Source organism: Odontesthes bonariensis, chromosome 16, assembly GCF_027942865.1.
Source record: "Odontesthes bonariensis isolate fOdoBon6 chromosome 16, fOdoBon6.hap1, whole genome shotgun sequence".
Lineage (NCBI taxonomy): Eukaryota > Metazoa > Chordata > Actinopteri > Atheriniformes > Atherinopsidae > Odontesthes > Odontesthes bonariensis.
The window spans coordinates 15355297-15377518 of NC_134521.1; the positions used below are offsets into that span (position 1 = coordinate 15355297).

At 40.0% G+C, this 22222-nt stretch overlaps 2 protein-coding genes across 3 annotated transcripts; both read left to right on the forward strand.

Moving 5' to 3' along the window:
- Positions 1–369: 369 nt before the first annotated feature.
- pigl (phosphatidylinositol glycan anchor biosynthesis, class L) lies at positions 370–12486 on the forward strand. Its single transcript, XM_075486374.1, has 7 exons — positions 370–649; positions 1312–1411; positions 7524–7614; positions 8757–8824; positions 9615–9646; positions 10691–10824; positions 11125–12486. The coding sequence occupies exons 1-7, from the start codon at positions 391–393 to the stop codon at positions 11251–11253; spliced, it is 813 nt and encodes a 270-aa protein (XP_075342489.1). The 5' UTR covers positions 370–390; the 3' UTR covers positions 11254–12486.
- Positions 12487–14426: 1940 nt separating this feature from the next.
- Positions 14427–21541, forward strand: LOC142401112 (polyubiquitin-B). 2 transcript variants are annotated; one of them, XM_075486376.1, is made up of 3 exons: positions 14427–14527; positions 15113–16943; positions 20784–21541. In XM_075486376.1, the coding sequence occupies exons 2-3, from the start codon at positions 15121–15123 to the stop codon at positions 21472–21474; spliced, it is 2514 nt and encodes an 837-aa protein (XP_075342491.1). In that variant the 5' UTR covers positions 14427–14527; positions 15113–15120; the 3' UTR covers positions 21475–21541. The 2 variants fall into 2 exon arrangements, with proteins under 2 accessions (XP_075342491.1, XP_075342490.1); XM_075486375.1 differs by lacking the exons at positions 14427–14527; positions 15113–16943 and adding an exon at positions 19966–20071 and having other exon boundaries at positions 20777–21541.
- Positions 21542–22222: the final 681 nt, after the last annotated feature.

Sequence of the window (22222 nt, forward strand, 5' to 3'; positions counted from 1 at the left end):
TCTTCCCCTACAACACGGTAATACCCGTGTGTTTATAATTTTCCACTTTTAAAAAACACCAATTACACACGATTTATACAATATTGATTAAAAGTTTCCGGCTCTTAATTATGTAAGTAGGCCAGAAAAAAAGTCTGTGTCATAGTCATTTCGCCGGTCTCCTTTAGAAAAACATTGTGACAAAAAACATGTGTAGTGAAATGCGAAAGAGATTTTAAAAGAGGGAGAAAAAAAGTACAATTGTGGGCATAAATGTGAGCAGTTTTGTTGAATTTTTCAAAGAATATGCAACTTTGGACGAAAAAAAGACTGCATACTTTTTACGTGTGGAACCATTTACACGTTAGATTTATGTTCTCACACGGATTATTTATAGTGTTGGTAAAAAAAATGTATGTTTACTTGCTAGTCTTCATAGTTTCATCCTATTTGGCCGTGATAAAATGGGTTTACTATCGACACCGGAGAATTTTGACAGAGTCGTTGAAACATGTAAAGAACGCTTCATTAGAAAGAGAAACAAAAGACGTCAATATTAGAGCTCTGATTGTTACTGCGCATCCGGATGATGAATGCATGTTCTTTGCGCCCACAATTATACGACTCGTTGAAGTAAATGCCAGCGTTCATTTGCTGTGTTTATCTGAAGGTACGGTGACGATGCTATTTTTTATATTCATTTTTTGCATTAATAACATCAGCAGATACATTTGAAGCGTTATTGAACGTGTAGCATGCTGCTAACTAATGTTAGCCGCAGTAGTTTTTGGGGCAGGAAGTTACCAAAATAAAGTAAATCCTATAAAAGAAAGTGAAAAAGCCCTCTGACACACAAACATACATTACACACCAGTGATGTGTTTTTTTTCAGTTTAGGATTAGTTTTAGTTATTCTGTTTTCATTTCCATGATCTGAATTACTGACCTCAAGCACCTTTAGTTTCATATAATTGCATTTACAAAATTACATCCTGTGTTGCCAAATGGAAAAAGTAGGAGAATTTACTTAGTTGTTGGAACCCCCCCGTGATAGGATTATGAGCCTTGTAGAATATTTGGATTGGATTCTGTCACTCAACTCTCTAAGTTTCGGAGGTGTGAAGCTTATTAGAACTACTAAAACATCTCCCTTAGCATCTCTGATGCACTGTATTTTATCTTGATCCAACTGAACATATACTGGACAATATTGTTAGCCAATTTAACTAGGAAAATTGTTTAGAAATGTGATACAAACACTGGTCCAATTTAGACTTTTAAGCTTTATTTTAGTATGTTCATGGGCTAATCTTTTTTCCAAATATTGTTCAGGAAACTACTACAATCAAGGAACTCTGCGTAGAGAGGAACTTCTCAGAAGCTGTGACGTGTTGGGCATACCAGCCTCCAGAATCACCATAGTAGACCACAAGTAAGCTGCCGGCTGCACCAAACACACAACATGCAAATGACCTTTAAAAGCCCCTAAAAAGCACCGTTTGTCTTGGCCTGTAGGGATTTGTATTGCTGAAAATGCAAATTTGTGTTTTGTACATAGTGCACTATAAATCTAAAGCAGAAATTAACTGATAGTTTTAAAAGGAAGTACCAGTCACCGGGCAAAATATACTTTTGCTTTCTTTTTGTTCAGAGGTTAATTTTCAGCTTCTTTATTCCCTGGAGCCAACCAGTCACTTCCTTTCCTTTGCCTGTCAGGACAAATAAAGCTGACCACGAATTACATCATTGCATTTTCCCCACAACAGATCTGATCTGTCCTGGCTTGATGCATTTTCTAGGACATAAATGAGGAGGCAGTGATAGGTGTGCCCTGAGGGATACAAGCCCACTATAAGCTTAAAAAGTCCATTCTGGGGTGTTGCAGTGGTGTAACTTGATGCTGTTACCTCAAAGGGTTTGGAATCCTGGTCTATCTTTGTAGATATATCTTTGAGTTTGAATAAGAGCAAGCTCTTATGATGACTGAGAATCTTCATCAACATATCTTTTTTAGAGTTTACATTTTCTCTGTCTGTCTGTCTGCATGGGCTCTCTCCAGGTACTCCAGCTTTCTCCCACAGTCCAAAAAACATGCATTAAATTAAATGGGGATTCTGAATTAACCATGGGTGTTACTGTGAGCTTGTATGCTGTATATGGGTGTACCCTGCCTCGTAGCCCACTGCCGGAGCAGACTGCAGTCCCCTGCGACCATTAACGTAAAATGAATGAATGAATGAAGACTTCTATCTATCGATTTTATAAAAAAAAAAAAATATATATATATATATATATATATATATATATATATATATATATATATATATATATCATTCAGCAAGTTTGAAAATGATGTTTTAAGCTAACGTTCAGCATCTTTAATGAATTATATTTATATATTATATATAAGTTTTATTACTTTTATTTTGCTGTGATGTTTCAAAGGATTAAGTGAATTCAATGAAAATAATAAAATCCTTATTTTATTGTATTTTTCTCACTGAGAAATTATGATGTTGTGGTATTTTTTTTAATTGTATTCATTATTCATCATAAGTTATTATTGTATTGCTGCTGGCAGGAAAGTTCTTCACATCTCCGTCTTAGTAGCGACATTGAAATGATGTATTTCGCTCTTTCTAGCAATAATTTTCATGTGGGAAGAAGATATTAGCACATTCCAGGTGTTTTTCAGAATTAATCGGTAGGATTGTTGGCTGTGAAACATCCTGGACTAAAACAGAGGCAAATACAGGATAAGAGGAGTTTTACCTCCAAATGATATATGTAAAGTTACAGGGTAAGAATGGGTATTTTATAAAGAAAAAATATATATATATACATATTGAGAATCAAATCTTCAGCTTCTCTTGAAAATGTTTTGAGTTTCTAAGAAGCTCGGGGCCGAGTACGTGTGAGTGTCTACATGTTGGCTCCCCAGGAGAGGTGGATGAACTCTGACACTAACCTGGAACTCACAGTAATAAACTGGCAGCCTGCCCAGGCTGTCTGCCCCAGAGACCATTGCTCATGTGTGTGTGTGCATGTGTGTGTGAGTTTAAACACACATGCACAGACTTCACAATTTTATCATCCCGTGCACATAGAATATAAATATAAACTTTGATCTTAGAGCTGTCTGCACTTCTGTTGAACTGGAGTGTAGCCCATTTTCCTTTTTATATGTATTTTGTTGTTTGCCCAAAACACACACCTAATCAGCACTTTGACAGGCCCACTCACTAACAACCAAGTTCACTCTCTCCTTTCCTTTTCAACCCTCCTCCTCCTCCCCCATGTCCACGTCTACTGCAGCCATCTGCCAAGGACTGTGGGATACATTTTGGCAACACTCTAAGCACTGCTAATGTAGGTCATTCCAAACAGTTTTTCTCTTTGTGTGTCTCTACATGGCTCGCTACACTTCAACTTTGCTCTTAACCTTGTCTGTTCAAGTATGTCCCTCGTTGTTTTATTTTGCGCAAAGAAAGAAAAAGTGCAGAGTAACATTTAGTCCAGCTTTAATCTTTAGAAGTCAAATGGTCAGAGTTGCCTATTACGTGTAATTAACACGAGAAAATATGTTAGAACGACCAGAGTGCATCTAGCTGAAACAAATCAAGTCTATTGTATGTTTTCTATTGCTCTCCTGCAGTAACTCCCATCTACTTGAGTTGAGTGCTTTTGAGCACAATTGAACTAACTTTTTAGACATCAGGGAAGCTACAGTCTGTGGTTCTGTGGACTTGTTCTGTGTTACTCCGAAAGTGTGTCTCTAGTATTTTGTCAACCCAATATTCATACTTATTTGATGTGCTAAATGCATAAATAAGTTTAAGTTATTTAGCATTTATGATAGTGTCATTTGCACCAAAATAAAACTAGACTGCTCCACACAGAGTGAGTGTTGTTACACAGTTTGCTGCAGTTCTATTCCTAACTTATTACTTGTACTTACTGATACAATAAGAGGACTGTATTTAAATAAAGTCATGCTATGTGCTGTAGCCCTGAAGCCCCATCACTGTTTTGTATAAAGGAGTTCAGATAAGTTTAATTTTTCAATTTCATGCCACCATAAGCCCAACATTTTCTCACTGACATCTGCGATGCTTAACGTCCCTGGAAACTATATCTTGGGTCCAAAAACTAAACCTAAAATATGTTCTGCAGTTCGATGCTGTAAAACCACGGTCCTCAGTAGTTTGGACACGGAGCTTTTCATGTGACTGGACGTGAATGTCGCTCATAGACGGCGGTCGCACTATTGATCTCAACACAGTGTGTAGGAGGCTTTCGCTGAAGTCATCAAAGATAATGTGAAGCCTTAAACAAACACTGTTGCGGTAAAAATGAGCACCTTTGCTCAAGAGCTGAGCTTTTCTGTGCGATACCATCACAGCAAAAAAAAAAAAAAACAGAGAAAAGTCTCAGTTTGAGAGATTCAAATATTTGCCTTGAACTCGGCTATCAGGCAGGTAACTATTTATTTGTAATGCAAACACTAACTCACACAGCTGCTGCTTTGTACAAAGGCACCCCTTAATACCACCCTGAGACTTTGCCTAAAATATGTAAACGCACGCTCTTTGCAGTAGGTTTGTGTACAGTATCGTCTTGTTCCGGATGTTGTCATGCAGTGCGCACAGTGCCTGTTATGAATCATGCTGACAAATCTGGTTGAGAGCTATAAACCAGTTCTTCAAGATGACAGGAAGAACACGTGAGTTCTGTTTTAAAATCCAATTTTCCCTTCACTTTCCCTGCCCACTGTATAGGACAGCTGTGTTGACAGTTACTGGGGCCCCAATGCACGTTGAGGGCTTTGTGATCAAACCCAATCTAAGCACGCTTTGCTGCCTCTCCACTTGCACAGGGTTGACCTCTGTCTGCTCCCTGGACTCAATTATAGCTGCTCACAGCACAAATCCGCCCAGTCCACTTCTTCATTACATTATCCACCGCGCTGATCCAAAGCTTCACTCTGTGAATTTCAGTTCTTTCTGACTTTTATTTACTTCCCTGTTTGCATACTTTAGATTTATTCCAAAATCATCTGTCGCCTCGACAGCACAAACTGAAAACTTTTGTTCTAAATTGAATCATTGTAAAGCTTCTCAGGGATATAAAAGTGGAGCACAGTTTTCTGGATAAGGAAAAGGCAGTAACACACTCAAGGTTTGAATATACATTGATCAGGGTTAAAAATAACCTCTGCTGATTTAAACTCACATGGCAGGGTGCGGAAAACCGTGGCGAGATGTTCCAGCCCTGGCACTGACCTCTGGCTGTGCCCTTAGTACAGATGCATTTGTCAGCACCACACACTGGCCGCTGCTTAGCCAGACAGTTGCTTTTCCATTCACTCATTCTTCAAGCCAGTAACGGACTGTAATTTTGTCACATAAATGTGTTCTTTTTCTGGACAACTTACTTTCAAAACAACACCATTATTTCCATGGTTAGCAGCAGTATTCCATTTATTACCTCGACATGTGTGAACTATACCATGACCGACAGCCACTGATGCCTGTAATTAATGAAACATGTGTCAGTTGCTGTTGTGAACGGAGTTGCAACTCGACTCATTGCAGCTGGATGTTGTGGGCGGGCTGTCAGCGTGTAGTGGCATCTCAGCCGTTCCCAGCAGGACATACGATCTGACCGTGTGGACAGAAGTCTGGCGGTTTCACAAACCTGCGGTCCATGTAACCAGACTAAACAATCTTTCTCTGACACACACACGCACACACACACACACATTCACAAAATCCTTTTACTGGGCCAAAGTTCAACAACTGCATTCAGATGCCTGCAAGCAATTAGACATCCGCATGCAGAGCTACAAAGGGAAGCTGGGGAGGTTACTTTAGGACATTTTGCACTGTTGCCATGGCAAAGCTGACACTCAGCCTGCATCCTGCTTGAGAAAGGGCAAGGTGTCATGTATCTTTTGTTAATTTTTTTTTTTTTCCTCTCCTCCGTCATGCAGGCTCCTGCTTAGCTACGGTTGTCAAGCTGCAGGCAAAACATCTTAAATGATAATAGATGACTAAACACAACAGTGGCAAAAGAAATGTGACATTAAACTATTATATTAGAGTTCCTATGTTTAATATATTCACATACTCGTGTGATTTTCTGAGCTTTCAGTCTACAGCAAACAGTTGTTTTTTTTTTTTAATTAGGCATCAAATTCACACATTAAGCGCGAAGTTGGTTAGTTAATGCAGCACATTGGTTTGAATAACATTTTATTTCAGAGAGCCACATCTCTCCAAACACACACGCATGCACAGACGGTATTATATGTAGGTCACTGTATCAAAGTGCTGGGGCAGTGCATTCACTCCAAGACAGATAGTTTTAAAACATCTCTGAATGCCTGCCCCTCCTCCCTGCGACATTTGCAACCTCACTAACCCCACTCTCATCCTCCTTTCACCCAAAGCCTGACCCTCACATCACAGGCTGCCAGTAGATTTGTCTTCTAATCCATCACTTCCCTTTATTAGCTTAACTGTCCTGGCTCATTGTTAGCAGCAAAAGGGAGGGAGGCGACTGCTGACACGGAGCGACACTACCCTCACTTTGTGCACTCTAATAACCATTATAACCCAGCTGCAACTAACAATAAATATACCGATTCTTTCCATAGTGAATTTTTTGGCCTATAAAACTTCACAGAGAAACAAAGACTTCCTATACAGCCAAACATTTCACCTTTTTTTTATGGACAACAACCAGATCCAAAAAATAGAAAATCTTCTAATGCTTGTTATTTTAGCTTATTTATTATTTAGCTGTGTTGATCATCAGAATCATTGCACTGCAAAATAATTCTACATACATGCCTGCTCTGTTACACGTATTGGACAACCCATTTGCACGCCTTGCCCCAGGAATCACTGATCCCTCCTCTTATCTTTTAGTTTCTTTGGAGTTTAGAGCTTCAGACTGATTTGCACAGATGTCAGCTTCCTTTGGGGTTTTCATCAGCATGAGCAAAGAAATTATAACTGGATTTGCTCCACTGTTGATGCAGCCCTCAGATTCATCTGTGAACACTATCAGCCAAATTCATATCTTGCTCTTCTCTTCTTATATTTTTGTCTGGTCTCCCTTGAGTTTAGACGGGTGTTGAGAAACTAGAGAAAGCATTACTTATTTCTGTTCTTCTGGAGCAGAATCAGGGGGTGTTTGCATGTTTGATAAGCCAAGGAGGGTGGACTAACCAAGTGTGGTGTTTGATGTATGCCTTGTGTTGCCTCTAGGCTGTTATTTCAGATGAAGGCGAAGCTACTGGCCTTTCTGACCCTTAACCTTTGTACTTTCCAGCACTCCTTCATCTCTGCACCCAACAAAAGCCCACTTTTTAATGCTTCATTCAATTTAAACTGTGCAAAAATATGGTGTTTGAGACAAGAAAAACACTTTCAGTCACTGTAAGGTTAAAATAAGCATACAATGCACAACTCGATCTCAGTAAAACACTGGTGTATTATTAACTCAGTAGATAACCAGAGTCCCTTTTTGCCCTCCAGAAAACTTCCAGATGACCCTAAAGCCGAGTGGAGCATCTCCTTGGTCTCCTCGACAATACTGAAGTACATAAGAGCTCACTCCTTAAACATGGTATGTTCAGCTCTGTGTTAAATTCTTGCATTGGCCTTTTCTGTCATTTCCTGTTTGGTGTTAACACACAGTTTCCCCGCCATTCTGTGTAAGAAATTTGTGTATTGTTTTGTTTTGGCCGATGTGTTTTGGCACCACAGCTTCCTACTTCATTTTCCCAGTTTGACTGTGGTCTGTGTAATGATACCTTTCAGCCACCATCTCTTTTAGTCCAACCCACACTGCATTTTTAGCTTCTTGAAAACCAGAGGAAATGGCCTCTGCAGCAGCAGAAAGTTTGAATTCAATTTCAGTGTTTACACAGAGATTCTTATCATCCCCGGTGCAGTTTCATGCTATTAGCTAATGGGAACTTGGCAAATTTAGAACCTGTGTTTGTTTTTTTTTCTTGTTTAGCCCAACAACCACAAAAATAGTCATTGCTTTCACAAAAGAAAGTACAGCAGAAATGGCAAACAAAACAAAACCAATGGTTGATCGTAGAGCAACACGATCAGTGGAAAAGGACCTTCTATCCTTAAGCTGCAGATCTCTCTTTGTTATCAAAGACGACAAACACTAGTCTCCTCCCATCCTGTCAAGCTCCGCTGCAAATATTGCCTCTAAACCCAAAGTTGGCTGGGGAATCATGCACAGAAAAAAAAAAACATCTGGTCCCATGAACAAAGTCAAGGAAAAACACAGACATACCAAACAGAAAGTTTATTTTCTTAAACTAAATAATATTCCTTCTTCTGTCTTTCACCATGTCATTCTCTTGCACGTCCACTTCCACATGTAAATGTAAAGTTCACAAGTTATTTCTAATACATGAGGGGCTGGGTGCTTAAACTTTGCAAAGACGCAGTCAAAGTAGAGTACACCTGAGCACGGCATCTCACATCTTTAGTCACACACGTTCTCTTCTCCCTTTGACCTGATTTAGTTTTTTTTTCTCCACTTGTTTCCTCTGGTGTGTGCACACCAAAAAAAGGCTTTTAAATATCAGGTTGTCAGCTGCAATGCTGCTCCACAGTCGCACACAGAAGTCCTTCCACTAACCCTAAACCTTCCCTTTTTTATTGCCTTGGATTATTTTGATTTTCTTAAGACACCAAGTTTCTGGATTTTCACCCACGCCTGGAGACATTTTGTTGTTTCAGGTGCTGACCTTCGATGGGAACGGAGTGAGCGGCCATGCCAATCACATATCAATTCATAAAGCTGTCAGGTAAAAACTGGACTTGGGCGCCTTGCCATCAGAAAAAAAACTTCTTTTTTTTTTAAAGACGCCATCATCTGGGGCTTTATGCAGTTAAAACACTGAAATCAGACCACTCCGCAATCATAAAACTCTCTCCAGGAAAATGCAAAACATTTAGACTAACGACAACAACCCTCTTTCCAAATGTTTCCCCACAGAGGCACGCACACATACACATCATGTTTTTCAGAACTGATCTGTTACATAGCAGAGAGGTCATCCAAACATGCGGCCGTAAATCCTGTCCCTGAAGTGGTGAAGAGGGAGAGCTGCTCTGGTTTGGAGAGACCAACCCAGAGAGTCAAATCAGGCTGTTGGTTTAAAGAAATGTGTTTTGAGCTGTGAAGTCCACATCACGGTCCCTGAACTGCACATAAATGTCTTCCAAGCTAATAGCGACGTTTTCCCCTGTGATGGTTCTCTGTCAATATGTGAGCCGCATCTGCTTATAAGATGTAAACCCAAACAAATCACATCTCATTATTCCCAGCCCCCACCCCCACCCAGAGGGGCTATTTTCACAGTGCTGTGCAGCTCAATGTTTTGCTCTTGGTTTTTTTGTCAACAAGCGGTGCAGGCTGAAAAGCAAAGTTGGAGGAAAAACTGCTTCCACAGACATAAAGTAATAGATAATAAATATTATATCTGTGTAGAAATCCCCAACACATATTTTCTTTATAAGATGTGTTATCTCTCATACAGCATTTGTTCCACTTGACATTTTCAGTGAGTAACACTTCTTTTGCTTTACCCACAGACACCTCGCCTTCACAGGAGAAGTGCCCAATGGTGAGTTGGACGTAATAAAAACTTTTCAGAGGTTGATATATTGAGTCATATTTACGGGTCACTCCCCCAAAAAAAGTTATTTCCTAAAGTAAGAATTCTTGAGCAACTTAATGATTGTTATTTTGACACCAAACTGTGAACAGCTGCATTTTGACCCTTCAACAGTGCTGTAAACACCAGCTCACACCGGGTATCTTGTGAATGTATAGCGCCCTCTTGTGTTCAAATGCGTCGCATGAATCTTTCATTTCCTCCGTATTTCAGTCTGCTGGTGACAGCATGAGACCAGTAAATATGCCTTCAAGCTACTTATATTTCAAGGGGTCATTGTTTAAAAGGCTTTGTTGCTGACAGAAGTTAAAATCAGTGTGTCTGTCTCTGTCTCCAGGGCTAAAGGATAGTTATGTTTTTGTCTTATTGTGAGTTTCTACTTTCATTTACCCCATGTGATGTCACTCATGGGGAATTCTTTGAGAAGAAAAAGCACCACAGCGAAAGCAGCAACGGGTTATGCCAGGCTGACTTTTTTGGTGGTTTGTAAAAGCCCCACAGAGAGCACATAAGCCATAAAACTACATTTAGATGGTGGGATAGGAAACAAACATTTATTTGATGATATATGAGATCTACACAATTGTATTTTGCTGTTTAAATGGTAGGAAGGTGTTGACTCATCCTCAAGGCTTCAGGAGACTCAACCTTTGTTTAGCACACAATGGCTTAAGTCAGAGTTGCTCTCTTTGGATGGGGTGAACACTTTTAAGCTTGTTTATCTCTTACTAGGCATTTCTATCTCTCTTGTCTCTACTGTTGGCTCCATGCCCAACGTTAAGCCTTGTCACCTGGCTGTTCAAGGCTCCCTGTTAATCACGTACAAGGTTTACATGCCCTTCATACTCCTCCCGAATGAAAATATTTGAAAGAAAAAGAACCCGTTTGTCCTGTATTAACAATCTGTGCTCTGTCAAGCTGGCAAGCTGTGTGCTTCTGTCATGAGTGTTTAACTACATTACCAGCTGATTGAGTCTCTATCTTTACTCCCAGACTGCATGTTTCTCACCCTGGAGACGGTTGGCCTTCTCAGAAAGTACATCTCCTTTCTGGAGCTTCCCCTCAGCTGGCTGCTGCCCTCACATCTCCACTGTATTATTGGCTCAAAGGGATACAAGCAGGCCAAAGTAAGCCTCCGAGTAGACAAGTTTGTTGGCAAAGCACGTCACTGTCTACTCTTAGAGGGCACACGTGCTCCTTGCACATCATAATAAGATTATACATAGCATATGTGCTGAAGAAGCAAGAGATAAAGTTAGTAACACCAACTAAGGGTATAGTATGGAAGAAGTATTGAAATTAAGAGTAATCCGGGCAACGAGCACATTTTCATGAAAAAATTAGGATTTAAACAGCATTGTCTGTAATTTTAAAGTCATCATTTCATGGGTTATAACATCAATTAAAAGTCTATCTTTCATTTTCAGGCTGCCATGCTGTGTCATCGCACTCAACTTGTGTGGTTTCGGTACCTCTATATCACCTTCTCTCGTTACATGTTCATAAATACATTCCACGTTGTTCCACAGGGACCAAAGAACCTTAAGATCTATTAAAAGATCATCTCTTCCAGATGTGATGATTGCTCAACTTTCAGCCTGTTTCAGGCGTTACCAGGCTGAATATTTTTCTATGAACTTCAAATGAACAAAACTGACAGTCAGCCACATGAGTTAATGTCTTATATTTCTAGTGCAGAAGCAACTTTATTGTTTTACGTCTTAACACTGTACACAAAAACCCTGTTTTTATTCTTATATCACTGGTGTTATATTAGCTGTGTGTCCTCTCCAGGTTTAGACATGTCTCTGATTCTCTTATGAGCTTTCATGCTTTCTTCCCACTGCTCCCCACAAAAGTTCTCCACTGTGACACTGCGCACGGTACCTGGATCCAGACAGTGCGGAGCAACACCTGGGAAGAAAACAAGTCAGAGAAACAAAGGGCAGTTCATTGATTTGCATCTCAACAAAAATTTACTATTGTCTTGCACATATCTTAGTGACAACCTGGTTTTACTGGCTGTGTGAGGCTGAACAATGGGTTTCAAGGTGGTTTCCTTATAGCACTGTTAGCCGGCATACACCTTTAGACTCTTGTTGTTAACATAACAGTTCTGTTTTCTACAAATACTGGAAAAGAAGAATTCTAAAGAGCAAACTGGGCTGGTTACTTTGACGTAAACAGTTTACAACACACCCTGTGGTCATACCATATCCATCAGGGTTGGAGCGTGGCGTGTAGAAACTTTGAACTCCACACGTTTTACAGAAGGTGTGTTTAGCAGCGTGGGTGTTAAAGGTGTATGTAGTCAGATTATCCAGCCCCTGAGAAATAAAAAATATCACAAGTAACTTTTTCATTTTTAAAATGAATTGTATTGCATCAAACGGGGATTTTTGATGCAGAGTTTCTTACCTGTAAGAGTGTGAAGCGTTTTTTTGGAACAATGAAATGATGGTTTTGTTTTTTTGTGCAAATGCTACAGCTGGAAATGGATAGATTGAGTTATATTTATTTGCTGAAAAACTGTACAAGTAGCATTGTTAGAAAACTTGTTTTGAGATAGTTATATATTTTTACTGCTACAAATTAATTGTTGAGTTGAAATATATTTAAATATCTTGGTTTGTAACAGTACAATTGAAGAAATGTTCCATACTTGCAATGAAAAACATGGAGATCTGAGGAACTCCATAATTCAAATCTGACAGCCCCACAGTGGCAGCCACCTGCATGTTTCACAAGATCCATTCTGTAAATATAATAAAAGAACGTTAGAATGAAAATCCAAATGTTTGGATTTGAGTTTTTCCAGAATAGTCAACAATAACACCAGCACTAAGGAAATCAACAGTTTTATTTACCCAACACTTAGATAAAGTTCAGCTGGAACTTGCGTGTCGTGTTCGTTGCAAAACCTGTTGACGTGGACCAAAACGTCCCACCCAAAAGGTTCCAGTCATCCTATTAAGGAAAACACAGTGAGCCAGATTAAAGTCCATACCTGATAAGTGACACATTTACAGTGAATACCTTTCACCTAGGTTTCGCCTATGGATCGTCACAGTTACTGATGCGAATATTGTTACATGGAGTGTGTTGTTGTAAGCTATGAACACTTTTAGTTCATGTTACAAACGTGTCTGCTTCTAAAGGACTCTGCTAGAACATATACGCACCCTATGTCTAGGCCTGTTTCCTGCTCAATAAGTTGTTTTCCTGGAACACTTCGAGACGGTAAATAATTATTCCCAGCAAGAGGCAGGGCAAAGTACAGCAGACTTGCACAAACACATTCCTCAGAGGTTGAACTAGATCGGCGAGCACCGTGTTGGAAAGCACTTGCATGATGCATCACGAGTTCGGTGTCATATGACAAGTTGCCGAATGGGTGGGGTAAGAGAAATGCTGTGACCCAAATACATATCTTAAGACTTTCAGAGCTGTATCATATCTATGGACCAAAAATAGAGACCCTACCTCTGAGCTTTAATTCTTTGATTTTACTGACACAGTTATGTTTAATGATGCATGCTAAAAGTTGAGCAGTGGTCAGTGATGAAGTTTTACAGTGATCTGTATGTTTTGCAACTTCTTCAGTGTCAAGTGGTATTTCCTGTAGTTCACTTAGGAGACCTCTAACCTGAGGCCTGGATGCTCATGCTGTTAACTTAGCAAACTGACTCAAAGAGCATATCCCTACAATTCACTATAACAAATAAAAATCATTGACTGACCTACAGTTACTCCACTCTATCTTTAATCAATTTTGAACTTAAGTCATTGTGCCAGGAATAGTTAAGATTCAGACTTAATATTCATTGGGAAACTAGATCAAATTGATTCCCTAACTTTTATAATAGAATAATATAGAATTAGTCTATGGTGTAACAAAGAAGTTGGAAAAACATTACATTATAACTTTCAGAGGTCTTTTAGTTTAAGCAAAATAGACAACAATTTGCCTATCAGGGTCGTTTCTGTCAGTTATCCTGGCAAGGAATAACACTTTCATGATTGTCACCAACAATAATCTGTTGTATAACAAATATGGCTAGCTTTGAATAACAAAATATTTTGGTTCAGTAACCAGACCCTGCTGTCACAGCAGCCAGTCTAACAAGCACATTTCCATCTGTTAACAAACTTGTTTGAATGAGATCAACAAGGTTCTTGTCTGCACATGTTCATCTTGCATGCCAGTCATAAACATGCAAAGTCAATGAGGCTGAACAAATAAAATAAAATAAGTTGTTTATTTAAATGAGTTTAAATGAAAACCCACACTGTTACAGACCTAGACAAGGTTTCGTTTAAATAGGTCACTATCATTCTTAAATAAGTCTGTGTTATAGGCCCCATAGCCATGATCATGACACATTACTTACTGTAAATCAGCAACCAATCATTGGTCAAACAAACAACTGTCCCACCCAATCAGAGGCCCGGAGTAGTATTGCTGTTGCTGTGGATGGTTCTGGAAAATTCTGGGGACACAGACGAAGTGTAGTGAGGGTATTATTCCGCCGCAGAAAATGTCAGTACAACAATGTTCTTTTGCGTTCAATTTTCAATTGTATATTTGTTTGAAAGTAAGTTTCTTATTCAGAAACAATATTTCTATTGTGAAAAAGCAACCTTCTAATCATTAAAATTGTATAATTCTGTGCGTTGGGAACTACTTTTTAAATGCGGACGGATATTAAGTGATGACGTGTGAAGTTAGTATATAAAACAGTGCAGCTCCTCCTTTCAGCATTACAGTTGCAGCAAACGCAGCATACCCTTTACGAACAAAGAAGAAAGTTTTTACCGCTTTTCTGACTTGTAAGTTCAATTTTATGTCTTATTTCAGTTCATATGATATCGTGAGTTGCATGGGAATATAAGTAGTGGGGTTTTGGTCAGTACTGATGTGTTACACTTTGTGGAATTGTTTTCGGTTATATGTCTCTATGTTTTCGTTAAAATCTTTACATTTGAATGAGTACAGTTCACACAGCTTATCTATTCGTCGTCGATTTATTTATTTATTTTTTAAATAATGTTTAATTGATTGGCTGTTGATATCAGCATGACTAAACATTTTTACTATCGGCCATTAACGTATAACGACTGACGAACAAAGGAAAGGTCAACATGATCTCAAAATGGCGCTCGTACTGAAATGGCTGCTGAACCGCCGATAGTTAGAAGCTCTACATTAATCTTTAAAGAGTTTATTTTTAGAGAAATATTATTTAAACTGAATATTGTCTTTAATTGTATCTTAAATGTATATTATTCACGTTAATGTAAACGAGCTACAATATATTTTTATACTGTATTGATTGCTGTTTTTCCTTAATCTAGATGTTTTTCATATGATTTTTTTTTTTTTTTTTTTTTCTCTTTCGTTTTCTCTTTTTATAGCATCAAACATGCAGATCTTTGTCAAGACACTCACTGGCAAGACCATCACCCTCGAGGTTGAGCCCAGTGACACCATTGAAAATGTCAAGGCTAAAATCCAGGACAAGGAAGGCATTCCCCCAGATCAGCAGAGGCTGATCTTTGCTGGCAAGCAGCTGGAAGATGGCCGCACCCTCTCTGACTACAACATCCAGAAAGAATCCACCCTCCACCTTGTCCTGCGTCTGAGGGGTGGCATGCAGATCTTCGTGAAGACCCTCACTGGCAAGACCATCACCCTCGAGGTTGAGCCCAGTGACACCATTGAAAATGTCAAGGCTAAAATCCAGGACAAGGAAGGCATTCCCCCAGATCAGCAGAGGCTGATCTTTGCTGGCAAGCAGCTGGAAGATGGCCGCACCCTCTCTGACTACAACATCCAGAAGGAGTCCACCCTCCACCTTGTCCTGCGTCTGAGGGGTGGCATGCAGATCTTCGTGAAGACCCTCACTGGCAAGACCATCACCCTCGAGGTTGAGCCCAGTGACACCATTGAAAATGTCAAGGCTAAAATCCAGGACAAGGAAGGCATTCCCCCAGATCAGCAGAGGCTGATCTTTGCTGGCAAGCAGCTGGAAGATGGCCGCACCCTCTCTGACTACAACATCCAGAAGGAGTCCACCCTCCACCTTGTCCTGCGTCTGAGGGGTGGCATGCAGATCTTCGTGAAGACCCTCACTGGCAAGACCATCACCCTCGAGGTTGAGCCCAGTGACACCATTGAAAATGTCAAGGCTAAAATCCAGGACAAGGAAGGCATTCCCCCAGATCAGCAGAGGCTGATCTTTGCTGGCAAGCAGCTGGAAGATGGCCGCACCCTCTCTGACTACAACATCCAGAAGGAGTCCACCCTCCACCTTGTCCTGCGTCTGAGGGGCGGCATGCAGATCTTCGTGAAGACCCTCACTGGCAAGACCATCACCCTCGAGGTTGAGCCCAGTGACACCATTGAAAATGTCAAGGCTAAAATCCAGGACAAGGAAGGCATTCCCCCAGATCAGCAGAGGCTGATCTTTGCTGGCAAGCAGTTGGAAGATGGCCGCACCCTCTCTGACTACAACATCCAGAAGGAGTCCACCCTCCACCTTGTCCTGCGTCTGAGGGGCGGCATGCAGATCTTCGTGAAGACCCTCACTGGCAAGACCATCACCCTCGAGGTTGAGCCCAGTGACACCATTGAAAATGTCAAGGCTAAAATCCAGGACAAGGAAGGCATTCCCCCAGATCAGCAGAGGCTGATCTTTGCTGGCAAGCAGCTGGAAGATGGCCGCACCCTCTCTGACTACAACATCCAGAAGGAGTCCACCCTCCACCTTGTCCTGCGTCTGAGGGGTGGCATGCAGATCTTCGTGAAGACCCTCACTGGCAAGACCATCACCCTCGAGGTTGAGCCCAGTGACACCATTGAAAATGTCAAGGCTAAAATCCAGGACAAGGAAGGCATTCCCCCAGATCAGCAGAGGCTGATCTTTGCTGGCAAGCAGTTGGAAGATGGCCGCACCCTCTCTGACTACAACATCCAGAAGGAGTCCACCCTCCACCTTGTCCTGCGTCTGAGGGGCGGCATGCAGATCTTCGTGAAGACCCTCACTGGCAAGACCATCACCCTCGAGGTTGAGCCCAGTGACACCATTGAAAATGTCAAGGCTAAAATCCAGGACAAGGAAGGCATTCCCCCAGATCAGCAGAGGCTGATCTTTGCTGGCAAGCAGCTGGAAGATGGCCGCACCCTCTCTGACTACAACATCCAGAAGGAGTCCACCCTCCACCTTGTCCTGCGTCTGAGAGGCGGGCAGTAAAAGTCATGATTCCATGTTAACATTGTTTCTGTCACAGTATACAACAATTTAGCATATAAAATAAAAAAGTAGTTATCTCAAAGATTTTAACCTCAGTGACCAAACTGTTCATTCATCACTTTATTAAAAGGTTGACTTCACTTTATGGTGTGGATTTTTTTTATTTTTTTTTTATTTATATATATATATATATTATGTAAAATACCACCTTTTACCTCGGGAGGATTTCAATTACCCTTAATGAGGTAAGGAAATTATATTGATCTTAAAAAGTTGTCCTCATGAAGCACACTAGTAAACAAATGTTTTTGAAAGGTGACAAAATTAAATGCTTAAATTAATGTAGTTGTTGAACCGCAGCATGTATTCATTTTATTGTAAAAATTCTATTTTCAGAATATGGTTTGAACAGAAATAATTTAAATACTCTGCTCCAGTTGTTCACATAACAGGGCTCTCATTGGTATAGTCAAGAAGAATGAAACTGATAATATGAAATTTTATTTTACAAACTCAGTGGGGTTTTGTAAATGTATTTTATTTATACAGCCCTTTATAGACAATCCTTACGATGTACCAAAGTGCTTTACAGCAGGTAATAAGTAAAAATGATAAAAGAACAGTGAAAGCAATAAAATACAACAAAATCAAATAATAAAAGTGTCATCATACTACTGGGTAAATATATCCTATATCCTAAATAATAAGGTTTTTAGCCTAGATTTGAACATTTGTGTTGGATACAAGTTTATAGATACAAAACACCAAATGAATAATACTTTTCTCCAAATTTTACAAGAAGACTTAAGTTTGGACACAAATATGCAAATTAAAGCTGCAATGAGGCTATTTAGTGGATTTAATCACTTAATTTGATGCTCAGTCTTGCACATCTAACCTCTGGGTTGTGTTGCAGTACATATAATTAGTCTTATCTATAATCCTGCAACAGAATACCACACAAGGTTGAAAGCATTTTTATTCACGGGCTTGTAGCACCACCTATCGCTGGTTTGACAAAGTTGGCAGGTTTCTTTAGAGTTAATACAGTGTGATATGCTTGTGTCGCCATGGTTACATGAGGCATTTCTAGTATGGTTTGCTTTTTATTTCGATCATCAGTGTCCATGAAAACAGCTACTACAGTAGGCACAGTGACAGAAAATGAAAAGCTTGTTGTCAAGAGGTGAGATTTAAGTTGGAAACTTGGCTTTCCAGCTTATTATTATCTTATTGAAATAAGAACTTGCCAATATTTTCAGTGTTTTTATTAAAACCTAATAGACCTTATGATCTTAGCAGGCGTGAAGCAACTCAAAGTCTTCCACCGGGACAAGACAGGTTCATTTGTACAGAAAACATGTGTCACAGAAAATGAGCACACGTAATGCTATTTCCGAGCTGTGTATTGGTGAAAGATGACGTGTGAAAATAAGAAGAACTTAGAGGAAACTAGTGCGTTCAAGCAAAGAATATTTCCTTTGTTTTAGTCAGTGGAGGAAATACGATCATTCACTTTGATTTTACTGGGAATATTTATGTTCTGTCGCACTTTATGATCATATTCCAGCAATCTTTAGAGAAAAAAATGCATGTAATTTAATAGTAACAGCTACTTTGCATATAAATAAGCTGCATAAATCTGATGATGCACTCATGTAATGCCATGAATTGTTAGAAATCAAACCTGGTGTTTGCAGCTGTTTACCCTTTGACCCCTTACAGAAATAATGGCGGCTTTTGGGGGAAGTGTGTTTCAGACGTCCATGAATTATCAGTCCCATTAGAAAAACATCTCTTTTAAAAGTCTCAAATAGTTTCATATAAATTGTACACACCAAAAAGAAAAAAGGATTTTAAAAGTCACCAATCCATCACAATCTTACTGATTTTATTTATTACCCCTATTTTTCTCATGAGCCTTCTCAGAGGCCAATCTGACACAGCTAAGCGCAGGCACGTGTGTATTTGTCATGAAGGAGGAATGTTGTGTCGATTATAGGCTGCACGAGGACTGTGTTGTGGTATTTATCATCTAATCCAATCTGAAACTGGCTCAACAATATCATCTCTGTAAGCGTGTCTGGTATTTATCCCAGCAAAGGCATGTGTGTCTGCACTGCGGACTTGATAATCTACTTTTACTTTTCAAAATCAAGTATCAAGCTCAGGAAATCACAGGACAATGCACTCATTTTGGGCTGTAACACTATTTAATAGTCCATTTTTGACCGTGAGTAAAAGGCTTATTTCCTGTTAAAACATGTTCCCTCAGCTTTTAAAAATCTGCTATAACTAGTCTAACCAGTCGGCTACGCTGTTCAACAGATTAATGACGTGCTTTATGCTTCTCAGTGAAACCAAGTAACACAAATAACCAGTTTCAATTCATCTTGGTTTTAGATGACAACGCAGATTTTTATTTTCTTCCTGGCTGATACACAGAAAAGCAAGAAGGTGCTCCTGCTGTCATAAACAGCTGGTAGAGACACAAAACCATGTGTTCATATTCTTTTAAAATGTGTTACTTTACATTTAACTTTTTGTAATGACTGTCTCAGCTGCAAGGACACGTGATTGCTATGTCAGTTGTGTCACGTGAGGCACTTCTCCACGTATTTTTTTTTAATCATCTTTGCGGTCAATGATTGCGCTCTTTTCAGGTGCCATCGCCATATCCTTTAATCCCATTTTATGCCATTATCAGGAATCATTATTCTTATTATCCTTTTTTTTTGCTATTGCATCTATTCCTTCTTTACTTCTGTGGTTGTTGCTTTGGTTGGATCTTTTGCACTGTACAAATGAAGCACTCTTTCATTTTGTTGTGCGGAAGTACAATGACAATAAAGGCGTTCTAATTCTAGTACTACAGTTTGTTAGTAGGCTAATTGTCTTACTGTTTTGTACATTTCCGAAAGTGTAACTGTGCTTAATGGCACTCAAATACAATCAAAGATAAACGCAAACAGACAGGAGAACAGCTGGGGATTATTTCCATTGGCGGATGAACATCAGTTGGTGAAGTGTCTCTACAGTATAAATAATCCCGTTTCCAGGGCGACTGCGGTCAGAGGGAGTGTACCTAGCTGTATTTCTTTGGCGTCGCTGAAAAACAATTGTAAGTACATCATCTTTTCTCACCATTCTCTTTATTTAAGTTACCACAATATTTGATTATGGTTATCGTTTTAACCATTTATTCTTTTTACCTAATCGGTTTTGTTCTGAACAGTTGGCATACACCATAAGAATGACTGTAAAGGGTAACTTAGCTAGCAGCAAAAAAAAAAAAAAAAATGTTTTCGACGGTTTTGTGTCGTTAAGCCACGATATAACTAAATTGTTAGACTGCTTGTGTACCGTCAGTTTGAACAATGCCACTAAAGACAATTGGCAAATCTATAGAGCAACAAAGGGGCTTATCTATCTTTTGTCGGCCATCAGGGTGCAACGTTAGCTGGAAAAAAAATGAAGCCAAACAACAATGGCTTTTTCTAAAATGGCGCTGGTCCTGGAATCGCCGGCCTTCTACCAGTTTGTTCATGTGAAACCGAAGACTAAAGCACGTTTTTTAGTTCTGGTAGAAAAGAGATGAGCCTAATGGTGGGAAAAGACGTGTGGACTTTTTTGTTTGTTTTTTTTAAGTCTCAAAAATGCTGTAAATGTAATTTGGCAAGATGTGATAACAAGGAGGGCTGGTCAAATCTGTTTCACCCCTGTTTTGGTTTATCTATCGAGCACTTTAAATATTTATTTTACTCATTTACTGTTGGCTCATCATATAAAAGATTATTGATTAATGTGGAATATTTATTTTTCCCAGATCCAAACATGCAGATCTTCGTGAAGACCCTTACTGGCAAGACCATCACCCTCGAGGTTGAGCCCAGTGACACCATTGAAAATGTCAAGGCTAAAATCCAGGACAAGGAAGGCATTCCCCCAGATCAGCAGAGGCTGATCTTTGCTGGCAAGCAGCTGGAAGATGGCCGCACCCTCTCTGACTACAACATCCAGAAGGAGTCCACCCTCCACCTTGTCCTGCGTCTGAGGGGTGGCATGCAGATCTTCGTGAAGACCCTCACTGGCAAGACCATCACCCTCGAGGTTGAGCCCAGTGACACCATTGAAAATGTCAAGGCTAAAATCCAGGACAAGGAAGGCATTCCCCCAGATCAGCAGAGGCTGATCTTTGCTGGCAAGCAGCTGGAAGATGGCCGCACCCTCTCTGACTACAACATCCAGAAGGAGTCCACCCTCCACCTTGTCCTGCGTCTGAGGGGCGGCATGCAGATCTTCGTGAAGACCCTCACTGGCAAGACCATCACCCTCGAGGTTGAGCCCAGTGACACCATTGAAAATGTCAAGGCTAAAATCCAGGACAAGGAAGGCATTCCCCCAGATCAGCAGAGGCTGATCTTTGCTGGCAAGCAGCTGGAAGATGGCCGCACCCTCTCTGACTACAACATCCAGAAGGAGTCCACCCTCCACCTTGTCCTGCGTCTGAGGGGCGGGCAGTAAATGATGCAACGTTTTTACTTATGACAACTGAACCAAATAACCCAATAAAAGATGAGATTACAGTAAATTGCTCTTTTCACTCATTTGTCTAGAATTTGAACAAATGGTGTCTTCACACAATGTATTATCCTTTTGTATAATTGTGTCCATTATACAAGTTCTCATTTTATATCTGAATAATGTTGCTACACTTTAGAACTGAATCACGTGTTTATTACATGTACTTCACATCATTCAGCTCTAGTTGGGTTTATTCAATCATTTATGTGATCCATGAATTTTAAAAGCTCTTGTGAGCAGTTTTCAGTCACACAACAGGTTTGTTTGAGATATTTAAAGTGAAATGCTAAATGAAACCACTAGATGTCACTGGCTTATTAACAATTTGGTCCACCATCCTGGTTTCAAGAAGCAGCCCAACAGTTAAAGCTGTTTGCAACATGAACTGTAAAATAAGTGGATATCTGAGCAGCTGCTCAGTCTTGATGCGTAAAGTCGGTTTTAATATTGGCTGGAAGGCCAGACAAAGGGTGATAACTAGAAGTTTGTCAGAGGACGCAGCCTATTGTCCAAACAGGTTTTGACATCTGGTCCTGTCAGACCTTTTTTCTGGATGTTTCTCTTCAGTCGGCAACACCCAAACACCTGCCAGACTTCTCTCCTGTGGAGCTTTCTGGTCCCTATTGAATCCATGATTTTATTCACACGTTTTGGGATCAGTTGAGCACAAGATTTTTAACACAGAGCT

Bases quoted from the DNA above. Each gene is read 5' to 3' on its own strand.
- pigl (XM_075486374.1), top strand. From the start codon at position 391: ATGTATGTTTACTTGCTAGTCTTCATAGTTTCATCCTATTTGGCCGTG. The intron at 8,825-9,614 runs GTAAAAACTGGA...CTTTACCCACAG, and splicing joins TCAATTCATAAAGCTGTCAG to ACACCTCGCCTTCACAGGAG. The intron at 9,647-10,690 runs GTGAGTTGGACG...CTTTACTCCCAG, and splicing joins CACAGGAGAAGTGCCCAATG to ACTGCATGTTTCTCACCCTG.
- LOC142401112 (XM_075486376.1), top strand. From the start codon at position 15,121: ATGCAGATCTTTGTCAAGACACTCACTGGCAAGACCATCACCCTCGAG. The intron at 16,944-20,783 runs GCAGTAAAAGTC...CCCAGATCCAAA, and splicing joins GTCCTGCGTCTGAGAGGCGG to CATGCAGATCTTCGTGAAGA.